Source organism: Eucalyptus grandis, chromosome 7 (genome assembly GCF_016545825.1).
Source record: "Eucalyptus grandis isolate ANBG69807.140 chromosome 7, ASM1654582v1, whole genome shotgun sequence".
Classification (NCBI taxonomy): domain Eukaryota; kingdom Viridiplantae; phylum Streptophyta; class Magnoliopsida; order Myrtales; family Myrtaceae; genus Eucalyptus; species Eucalyptus grandis.
In genome coordinates this window covers 37,380,197-37,391,516 of record NC_052618.1, presented here as the reverse complement: position 1 = coordinate 37,391,516, position 11,320 = coordinate 37,380,197, and the positions used below count along the sequence as shown (strand labels likewise).

The following is an 11,320-nucleotide window of genomic DNA, read 5'->3' as shown; positions in this document are numbered from 1 at the left end:
TGGGGGAATTCTCTTCACGCGACCTTTTTTTCATTCAAGATTTCATCTCATGGTCTCTCCTCTCTCTTTCTCGATTCATTCTTCTATAACTTTTCAATATTAATATCCAATCAACACATTAATACAATTTTGACAAAAAAACAATAAAACATATTTTTAGACTTTACTAACATAATATCACGAGAATATAGAGAAATAAAATGAGTGATTTGGTTATTTGTGATCTAGAATAGACTATTATTCAAGACTGTAAATATGAAAATGTACAAAGGCGGAGCAGTCGCGATCGTCTCGAGTTGAAATTCGAGATGCAAAGTTAAACTCAGCGGCTCACGTGCTCTGTCCGCCGGCGACGTGAGGGGCCGGACCGAGTTTCACCTTCCATTTCTCCGACCGCCCCCATCATTGTCGGCGCACGCCACGAGCGTCTGACGTTCCGCTGGTCCGAACATGGCTTCAGCGCTCGCTCACTACCCCCATTTCTACAACTCCGCAACAGCACCCAGAGGCCGCCCCATCGTCGACCCAGGAAGAATCTCCAAGCCCGCAGCAGCCCCGAATGGAAGCAAACCCAACAAGCTGAGGAGGCAGAGCCAAGCCGACCATTTCGCGCTCAACAGAGCGCTCTCTGCATTCGTGGATTCTGGGAGTTTGGAGAATGCGGTCCACCTGTTCGAGAATATGCCCCGCTCGGATGCTTACTCTTGGAACGTGCTCATTAGAGGTTTTGTGAATAACGGGTTGGTTCGGGAGGCGATCGAGCTTTACCGTAGGATGGGGCGGGAAGGGATCAGGGCCGATAATTATACTTACCCTTTTGTGGTCAAGGCGTGTGGAGGGTTGTTAGCTTTGATGGAGGGGGAGAAAGTTCACGCGAAGTTGTTTAAAGTCGGGCTGGATTTGGATTTGTATGTGGGTAATTCGCTCATATCCATGTATGCGGAGAATGGCCGTGCGGACTTGGCTGAAAAGGTATTCAGAGAAATGGGTGCGAGGGACGTGGTTTCGTGGAACTCCATGATCAGCGGGTTCCTTTCGGTGGGCGATGGTTGGAGCTCTTTTGCTCTTTTGCGAGAAATGCAAGTGTATGGCATGAGACCTGATAGATACAGCTTGATCAGTGCGCTTGGCGCTGCTTCTCTCGAGAGTTATTTGCAAAGTGGGAAAGAGATTCATTGCTGGGCGATTCGAAGTGGGCTTGAGTCGGACTTAATGGTTGAGACGTCTCTTGTTGATATGTACTGCAAATGTGGTAAAGTAGACTATGCTGAGAGATTGTTTGACAGTGCTTCTAAGGAGAACATTGTGATTTGGAATGCAATGATAGATGGTTATGCTTCGAATGCTCTTCCTTCAGAGTCATTGGCTTGCGTGAAGTGTATGCAGGATGATTGTAATTTGAATCCGGATAGTATCACAATGATTAACCTGCTACCAGCATGTGCACAGTTAGGATCCCTCCAGGTAGGGAAATCTGTCCATGGACACTCCGTCAGAAAAGGTTTTTTTCCAAATATGGTCTTGGAAACTGCTCTTATTAACATGTATGGAGCCAGCGGAGGATTGAAGGAGGCTAAGTATTTGTTTGGTAAAATGGCTGAAAAGAGTTTGATCTCATGGAATGCGATAATTGCTGCCCATGTGCAGAACAGGCAGAATGAAGCCGCCTTAGGACTCTTTCAAAAGCTATGGTGTGAGCCTTTGGAACCGGATGCAATTACAATTGCAAGCGTTTTGCCTGCCTTTGCTGAAGTGGCATTATTGAGAGAGGGAAGGCTGATTCATGCATATGCTTTAAAGTTGGGTCTTGGTTCAAATATCTACATCTCAAACTCAATCATATATATGTATGCAAAATGTGGAGATCTGGGGACTGCTCAACAAATTTTTGACAAAACGTTGATTAAGGATGTGGTTTCGTGGAATGTTATTATTATGGCTTATGCAATACATGGATGTGGAGGTAAATCCATTGCACTGTTTAAAGAGATGAAAAAATATGGTGTTGAACCCAACGCCAGCACATTCTTTTCCTTGTTAATGTCTTGCAGCATTTCCGGCTTGGTCGATGAGGGGTGGGGATACTTCAATCAAATGAGAAGGAGCTATAATATTGATCCTGGAATAGAACACTATGGATGTGTGCTTGATCTGATCGGTCGCACCGGCAACCTTGACCATGCCAGAGAGTTTGTTGCACAAATGCCTTTGGTCCCCAATGCTAGAATTTGGGGATCACTGCTGACTGCTAGTAGAAAGCACGGAAATATTGAAATGGCTGAATATGCTGCAAAGCACATATTATCGTTAGAACATGATAATACAGGGTGTTGTATTTTACTGTCAAATATGTATGCAGAAGCTGGACGCTGGGAAGATTTCGAAGGCATCAAATCAATCATGAAAAAAGAGGGGATCAAAAAGACAGTTGGATATAGTATGATGGAGAGTAGAGGTAAAATCTACAGCTTCACCAATTATGATAAATGCTGTCAACACGCAAGCATGATCTACGGTGTATTGGACATTGTAAGCAAGTGGGTTGGGGTAAATATTCATCCCACAAGAGTGACTAGATTCAGACCGCTTGATCTGGCAAAAGAAAGAGCAAAATCTCCTGCCACTCACAGTGTAAGGTTGGCTATATCTTTTGGCTTAGTTTCTACAGCGATAGGGAACCCAATTCTTATCAGACAGAACACTAGAATTTGCGAAGATTGCCATTCTGCTGCAAAGAAAATATCAGATTTAAGTTGTAGAGAGATAATAGTTGTGGATGTGAAGGTCGTTCACCACTTCAGAGACAGATGCTGCTCTTGCAATGATTACTGGTGACAAAGTACTATGAAACACAAATAGGAGAAATTGCAAAAGCAATAGCCAAGTATGATTGTCCGAGGGAATGATAGAAAAGTGATCATTCCAAAGCGCATACACATGTATAGGTAAACAAGTACATACAAACTTAGTTGAATCTGTATGCTGTGTGTGTATCATATGATACGAAAACGATAATTTTGCAGGCCAGATTCTGTTATCATCGTTGTTTTACGTCTTTAATTAGTTTTCAAAGCCTATGGATTGTAGAGCATGGCAAATAGGAAAAAAGGGAAGGGACCATCTCTTTCCCTGTGGCATGGCAGCTAATGGCTTGCAATCCTCCCATGAGTTCAACCTTGTCCCTTGAGTATGGATATATCTCCCGTAATGCAATTGTTTTGCCCAGGCCCTTCTTTTTATTTCTGATCAGCATTGGAAAGGCCTTTTTGAAAACGGCATGTAGCGCTTTCATTTGTACTTCATGTCGCTTGCACAGATCATACATTATGCCTATTGCGCAAGTTGAATAGTCACTAGGTATGTAAACCTTTCATTTGAATGACACTTACTGAATTGAAGGTGTGTATAAAAGGCTCTGACATGGTACATCATGTAATGGACGGCAAGATGGTAACTTTAGCTAAACCCATATATTCCCTCTGTCTCCAGATAAGCAATTTTATCCCTTTTCTTTGGCCTCTCAAATCCTAAGATATGGAGTTCTTGATCTCTGTTTCCCCTCCAAATGGGCTCCCAGAGAGCTTCAATCGAATCTCCCAAATCACCTCATAAACCGTCCAAATTTGTGGGGTTGGTGAGGCACATGCATGCTGGACCAAAACAAATGTAGAGGATAATCTGTCCTCTTGCTAGCATCTTCTCATTACCAGCCAAAATCCTCATTATTATCAACTTTATCACACCCAGAGAATTCCACGTGGCAAGGGACAGCAACTAAGAAGATCCTCAACTGGCTTTATTTTAACGGAGGATATAAATTAGCATTGTTCATGTCAGTGTCACACCTCTCTTTCCGAGAACAAGGACAGAGGATTCCATTCTCAATCATTGGAAAACTCTCCCAGTCTATAAAAAACATCGCTGTCTTTCTGTCCTTTTGTTTCACATCCAAACGAGCGAGGAAAGATTAAATGGGAAAGATCAAAACAAGGCAGCCCCTTTCAGACCCTTGAAGCAAAACTGCAGTAAAAATGCTCTCAAACTCCATAATCCCAAAGAGGAGAGATTCATTCACTGAAGAGAAACAGGCATTGGAGAGAGAGAGAGATGGGTGTTGATAGATACATCACATCAATAAACTCTCCACGGAAGAGATCCACTACTCTGCAGTTTCTGTTCGATCAGAACGGACACAGCCCATCGCGCAGCAATAGCCCGTCTCGGAGCGTCAATTGGAGGCAGCACTCCGTCGAAGAAGAGATGCTCTCACTGATATCGTATTGTTCCGTTGTCTTCACTTTCACTGACCCTTTAGAGTCTCCTTCACAGCAAGACCACAAGAGGCTTAAGCTCAACCAACTCCTCTACCTGGTGAAGACCTCGAAGAAGCCATTGGACGGCGAAGTATTGGTGCCCCTGATGTCAATGATCTCAGCCAACCTCTTCCGGCCATTCCCTCCACCTTCCAACCTCTCATTCATATCAGACTTGCCCGACGATGAGGGCTTCATAGCGACTGCTTCGCCTGCGTGGATTCACCTCCAGGTCGTGTACGACATTCTCCTCCAGTTCATTGCAACCACGGACCCCAAGATGCTGCGAGACCACGTCGACCGCCCCTTCCTTCGGAACCTTCTTGCACTCTTTCAGTCCGAGGATCCCAGAGAGCGCAACAGCCTGAAGAACGTGTACCACATGATATACCTGAGATTCACCTTCCACCGTTCTTTCATGAGAAAATCGATGAACGATGTGCTTCTGAACTATATTTTTGAGACCGAGAGGCACTGCAGCATCGGTGAGCTGCTCGAGATTTACGGGAGCATCATAAATGGGTTCACAGTCCCTCTCAAAGAAGAGCACAAGCTGTTCCTGATCAGAGTGCTCATTCCCATGCACAAGCCAAAGGGCATGCTGATGTACCACAAGCAACTGAGCTATTGCGTGTCTCAGTTTGTGCAGAAAGAGCCCGTGCTTGGAGGAATTGTTGTGAGGGGGATTCTGAGGTATTGGCCTGTCACTAACTCTCAGAAGGAGGTCTTGCTCATTGGAGAACTGGAGGAGCTTGTGGAGAATATTGACCCTGATCAGTACAGGAAGTTGGCTCTGCCCTTGTGCACCCATGTGACAAGGTGCTCGAATAGTTTAAATTCTCAGGTAAATTGAACAGCTTTAGATCTTGCACTTTTATTTTGATTAGAAGACAGTTGATGAAACACCTCTCCATATGACAGCATCATTCCTTAAAGGCTCGCGCACTATGATGAAAGAGGACAATTTCCTTCAGCTTAAGGCTGCCTGTAACCTTAATATATAATTATATTATAATTCCGAAATGATTCTCATTAAGGCTTCCCCAATTTGTACCATGTACATGCAGTCAACAGAATCGATGCTCAATATATTTCTTTTCATCAGTTTGCCTGGGGTTTGCCGACCTTTAATTTTGTATGCATGTTTAGGTCGCAGAGCGGGCACTTTACATGTGGAACAATGAACACTTTGTGAAGATGGTATTGTTGGCACTGGATGATGTCTTCCCCGTGGTAGTTGAAGGCATGGAGAAGAATCTAAAGAGGCATTGGAGCAGCAGCGTAAGACAACTCACGGAGAAGGTCAAGGAAATGTTGGAAGAGATGGATCCGGTACTGTACTACAAGTGCATCCTGGAGATGGAACACCGAGAATCCACAGCTCGCAAGGAGGAAGTTAAGAGGATGGAGAAATGGGAGAGAATAGAATCAATAGTAGCCAAGAATTACAACCTGTGAACCCCTTCAACCTCAAGAATGTACATTTACATACACTTCAGATGAGACAAAAGAACGATCTCTGGCTTAAGTTACTACAGGATACCATTTAGCAACACTGCTAACACAGTTAGCAACACGATCAGGCGTTTCACTGAAATTGCAGTTTGTTCGAATTACTAGGCCTCAAATTCCTAGTGCCTTGACGGCCATCGACCAGTAAAGATCTCAATAGAAAACTCCACCTCCCCGGCTGCTAGTTCCCATTATCGTCATTTTTCTTCTTAGTTTTTTGCATTGATCTTCATCTCTCCACACCATCGAACATCCAAGGATCCGTCTGTGTTGCCAATAACCCTAGCAGTATCTCGCATCCCCCCATACTCCAACATCCGCATCAAAAGTTGATCCAATCCAACCATACGTCGAGATAAATCTAAAAATGCTCTTGCATCACCCTTTTTTGAATTTGTATACTCCAAAGCATGTAAAACTACATAGCACATTACTTTTTTGGGCACTTTAGCAAATTGCGGCAACAAACCTTGACTACCCTAATTTGCTGTCACTAAGTGACTGAGCAAGACCAAAAGGAGGAAGTTTTAAGTACAGGCAGAATGCTCCAAAAATACAGTCTCGCATATGACAATTGAGAGGTATATCGCCCAAAACAAACACTATTCTCACCTCGGCTAGTGAAGATGGTTTTGCTGAGTTTGGATGAATTTTTCACTATAGTAGTTGAAGCCATGAAAAAGAATGAATCTAAAGACACAGTGGAGCAACACCATGTGGCAACACAGAAAAGATTACGCTGGAACTGTACTAGGACCGCATTCTGGAGACAGAATGCAGAGAATCCACAGCTGACAAAGAGGAAGTTCAGAGAAAGGAGATGTGGAAGACAATAGAATTAACAGCAACAAAGGATTAACTTTCATTGAGACTCTAACTTCAGGGATGTACATTCATTTCATCCAGACGAGAAGGCAAATGATCAATGCCCAAGTTATCTCAGGATACTATTTAGATACAATGGAAGTAGAATACTTACCTAATTAAGTGTTGACAACTGAGAATTCACTTAATGTGATGAGTGAGGGGGGTATTACTTGATTCATTCGATAGCAAAAAAAATCGATAGCAACTAAAATATTGCCAACCATATTTCTAAAACCTACCAATAATTGTCATTATTTTATCTTTAGTAAGAAATTAGTAACATTTAGCTATCACTTTTCAAAAATCGTCAAATAATTTTTTTGATTCTATTTTCAGCGATGAAGATTATCAGCCTTAAAAATTCAGTATTTGATATTTCAGCACTTACTTTTCAGTTTTATTTGTGTTAATTCGACCCTTAACATTTCATTATTCCAGTTTCCTTTACTTGCTAAGCAATTTATTCCTAGCAATGTAGAATATTATCGCAAAATAATCATTTCTGTAAAGTTTTGGACATTAATAGCCAATATATCTCCATGCTACAGAACATCTGCCAAGGATCCCTCTGTGCTGCCAGTACTACTACCACTATCTTGCATCCTCACGTACTCCAAGACATATCAGGATCGAAATTTTATACAATGTAATAATGCGAATGGGGGTCAGTAAATGTGAATTTTTCTTACATCATTTTAATGTAAATTTGCCTTCTACAAAGTATGTGATATTGCATATCACACTAATGGCTTAGAAAGTCAGCTGATTCCAGCACCAGGCCTCAACTCTACTAAATTACAACCACCAAGCAATTACACAGTACAAGAAGAAGTCCCGAAAATTACAGTCCAGCATGACAATTGCCAGGTATATCCCCTAGTGAAAGTAACATATCATGTTATCTCAGCAATTATAAACAATGTGTTCTGGCTGTTTTTAGCAATCGAAAATAATGCAAACATTGTCCAGAAATGCCAATCGCAGCCTTTAGGTCCCACCATATCAAATGCACTATCAAGTTTTCACTATGGCACACCATCAACATGAAATTTGGTGTCAGGTGCTACCATCCAAGTATGCTCGTCATCTGCTCTAACCATCCCAAACCACTGTTACTTCAACAGAATGGAAGAAAGAGAGAATAATGAGAATCAATACAGACTTATTGCTGATATATCTACCTAAGAAGTGACACCTTACCATTAGATGATAGACTGAGGATATAAGAAGCTAAACTGTACATAATGTACTCCTCAGATGCTTTTCCCTATGACTTTTGCCTTGCTGCAGCCTGCCCAGGATTTCAGAGTTACACATGTAGAGAAATGGAAAAGTACAAGGAAACTAAAAGAACAAAAACAGCTCTAGCATAGTATCAGGTAAAACACTTCCATAATGACACAGAAAAGGAAGACCAAAACATTGACAACTAAGGGCTAGATTGCTGCAAGGCAATACGTATGACTGTTTTGTATGCCAAAACAGTACTTTATGCATCTACTTCTACCTCATCCACACTAAACATTGATAAGACTATGATCAGATTCATGATAAATTAGCAACTATGAATTATAAATTATCCAGTGAGAGGAACTTTTCTTTACCAGTTTATTGGTCCAAAACATTTACTGGTATACTCCCAGCCAAAGGGCGGGGAAATGAAAAGCTCTAGCAACATCTTATATGTGATGAGTTAAGAATTTTCCAAACCTTGGATAGATAAAATTTGGATTGCACTTTTTGGCAGCTTCTCTATTTCATAAGTAACATCTATTATTAATATGGCAACGGATCCTAAATGAAGATTTTAGAGCTACAAAACCTGATGATGCCAATTTTTTCTCATTTCGCTGAGTTCACATATTTAGCAAAGGATTAGCTTTACTAGTAAATGTCTATGGGGATTCCATTCATTTTGTTTTCAAACTTCTCTCATCCCTCATCTTTCTTTAAAGTCACAATTAACAATTAATAAAAAAACTTTCCTAATATGTCTACGAAAGTTCCCTCACTTGAGTCTTTCACATACTGCAACTGAAAGCAATAAGCCAATTCCACCGGTGATACCTAAAACATTCCCAATCCGGTGTTTTTGTTATTAGTTATCAAAGTTAAAGATTCCAAATCTTTCCTTACTTTTGTCACTCCCTACTTAAGGTTCACTATGAATGTTGTGAAGGATGTTTGCAAATTTGTTCAAATTAAGTAGTGAGAAAATCATGCTATGCCTGTAGACACAGCTAGACATTTTCAAAAAAGACGAAGAAAAAAAAAACTTTTGATGGCTTAGACACTAGAAGTGAATATGCTTTTCCACATACTCCTGCTAAGTTGACGCTATTCAAATTCGTCATATTAAAGTCGAGTCTACTTACATAGAAGATTATAAAGAATGCATTTCTCTTCAAAGCAAGAAAAGGTCCTTACCTTCTGAAGCTTCTTCATCACAGAGTCCTCAAAATCTTGATAGCCAGCCCCTACAAGGTCATTGCAGAGATCTTTCTCCACAGGCTTGTTAACACTTGGAAAATCTGGTGCTACAACTGGCTGAAGAGGGACGACCAGCAAAGGGTTAGAAAGATCTCCACACACTGTTCTTGTGGCAGCAACCTACAAAAAGAGACATTCATTGTAAGGTTATTGCCTAAATTGGCAAGTGATATAAAAAGAAGGTAAAGGGTAAAAAGACATACGGCAGCATCCTTAGATGCCATTACAATGAGGGCAGATCTTTTCTTCCTAGTGACGACATCTTCGACCTCACCAAACACTGAAAACAACTCCTTCAACCTCTCTACGGTATAGTCAGGGCCACCAATCTCCCAGGAAACTTTGAGAACCTTCTCCTTGTCCAGACCAACCCCACCACTCCTCTTCCTATCCTTTCCCTCACTAGCAGCCTGTCCCTTTGAGGAAGCTGGAGAAGTGCCTTTATTTGCATGCATAGCCCGAATCCTTTCTATCTCTTCTCTAAGCTTCCTAAGGATCCTCTCCTCTTCATTCTTTGCTTTTGCAGCAGGATCAGGCGCAAAAGCCGCTCGCTCTCTTTCTTCCAGGTCCGAGACCATTTTCCTACGCTTCGAATCTTGCTGCGACCGGCGAAGGACCTGCTCGCGCTTGACCCTCAGGAGATCATCAAAAAGCTTCCGGGCTTTCTTGTCCTTCAGAATCTCATAGGATGACTTAAGCTTCTGGAAATTCGCGTGTGCGTCCGGATCATCAGGCCTCTTGTCCGGATGCAGCTCCAGAGCTTTAGCCCTGTAAGCCTTCGAGATCTCCTTCTCGGAGAGCTGGGCGCCTTCCTCCCCAGAAGGCAACCCAAGAACACCGTAATGATCCATGTCGACGTCCATATTTCCGCCTGCCACGGAACAAACAGCCAACTAAGGAGCCAACACGAGAAAAAAAATTGAAACTTTCCAATACACAAACCCATGATGAGAAAAGAAACTGAATGCGCGAAACGAGAATGCTGTACTGGATCACTGAAACCAGCAATATGCAGAATAGATTGCGTCAGCCATAGCAATATCGACATACTCAAGTAAAACCACTTCCTGCCCACAAATTAGAAACAAGAACCCTAAATGCACCGGGGAAGGAATGAACAACGAATTCTTGAGAATACCGCGTCGACACACGAACTGAAGATCCGAAAACTGAGAGAAACTGAAGAGAAGAAACGAATTTTAAGCTCAATAGCGTCGGCCATAGCAATATCCAGAAACTCAAGAAAAACCGCTTCCTGCCCACAAATTAGAATCAAGAAACCCTAAAGCACCCCGGGAGGAATGAACAACGAATTCTAAAGAACAACCGCCTCAACGCACGAATGGAAGATCCGAAAACTGAGAGAAAATGAAAACAAGAATCGAATTTCAACCTCAATTGCGTACTCGATATCTAACGAGCCCTCGCTTAGGCGAACCGGGAGCCTCTACCTCATGCCCACACGCAAAGCCATACAGAGAGAGAGAGAGAGAGAGAGAGGCCTGACGTCGTACCTCGATGGCGCGAGACGGTGGCAGTGGAGTCGCAGCGAAGAAGGCAGGGCGCGAGACGGCGGCGGCGGAGTCGCAGTGAAGAAGACTGAGCGCGGACGCGGCGACGCAGCCGGTCTGATGCCCGGACGACGCTGAATTTATGCGACAAAATCGATTTTCACTTTATTGGGGGTCAAAATGTAAAAAAATAAAAGGTCAAACTTATACTAAGAAATAAAATAATATTTTATATAAAAAACATGTATCAAGTGTGACTTAATATCGAAATGCGAAATTTATATATACTCATGCTTCGATTTGATATTTGACATTGCATCTTTAGGAGTATAGTGATACGAATTTTTAAAGGGCTTTTGATTCGATTTTGGGCCCGTTTGATTCGGTTTTGAGGAAATAGCCCTTAAAAGAATGCAAATACCTTTAAAGTAAATGGATTTCCCTAAATGCTACACTGTTTGATAAATTATAGCATTGAAATGTTACTTTGCATAAATACCGTTCGACAAAAATCACATTTGTAATGGGCTTTTACTTCTTTTTATTTTTAATCTGAAAGTTAAATCTGGCGGCCGGCTGAACACCGGCCAACTGTCAGAGGTCAGATTTGGCCGTTCGGCCGACTGA

General features: G+C 42.1%; 3 protein-coding genes across 5 annotated transcripts; 2 read left to right on the top strand and 1 right to left on the bottom strand.

The window, feature by feature from the left end:
- Positions 1–254: 254 nt before the first annotated feature.
- On the top strand, positions 255–3,037 carry LOC104453443 (pentatricopeptide repeat-containing protein At4g35130, chloroplastic). Its single transcript, XM_010068000.3, has one exon. The coding sequence runs from the start codon at positions 451–453 to the stop codon at positions 2,833–2,835; it is 2,385 nt and encodes a 794-aa protein (XP_010066302.2). The 5' UTR covers positions 255–450; the 3' UTR covers positions 2,836–3,037.
- Positions 3,038–3,378: 341 nt separating this feature from the next.
- Positions 3,379–5,910, top strand: LOC104453442 (serine/threonine protein phosphatase 2A 59 kDa regulatory subunit B' eta isoform). Its single transcript, XM_010067999.3, has 2 exons — positions 3,379–5,157; positions 5,463–5,910. Exons 1-2 carry the CDS (start codon positions 4,108–4,110, stop codon positions 5,769–5,771), a joined length of 1,359 nt encoding a protein of 452 aa, XP_010066301.2. The 5' UTR covers positions 3,379–4,107; the 3' UTR covers positions 5,772–5,910.
- A 1,445-nt stretch (positions 5,911–7,355) lies between these two features.
- LOC104453441 (dnaJ homolog subfamily C member 17) lies at positions 7,356–10,850 on the bottom strand. 3 transcript variants are annotated; one of them, XM_010067998.3, is made up of 5 exons: positions 10,697–10,850; positions 9,386–10,053; positions 9,120–9,302; positions 7,893–7,983; positions 7,356–7,807 (listed from the first exon to the last, which is right to left on the bottom strand). In XM_010067998.3, the coding sequence occupies exons 2-4, from the start codon at positions 10,043–10,045 to the stop codon at positions 7,960–7,962; spliced, it is 867 nt and encodes a 288-aa protein (XP_010066300.2). In that variant the 5' UTR covers positions 10,046–10,053; positions 10,697–10,850; the 3' UTR covers positions 7,356–7,807; positions 7,893–7,959. The 3 variants fall into 3 exon arrangements, with proteins under 3 accessions (XP_010066300.2, XP_010066299.2, XP_018715174.2); XM_010067997.3 differs by having other exon boundaries at positions 7,356–7,801; XM_018859629.2 differs by having other exon boundaries at positions 7,356–7,779.
- Positions 10,851–11,320: the final 470 nt, after the last annotated feature.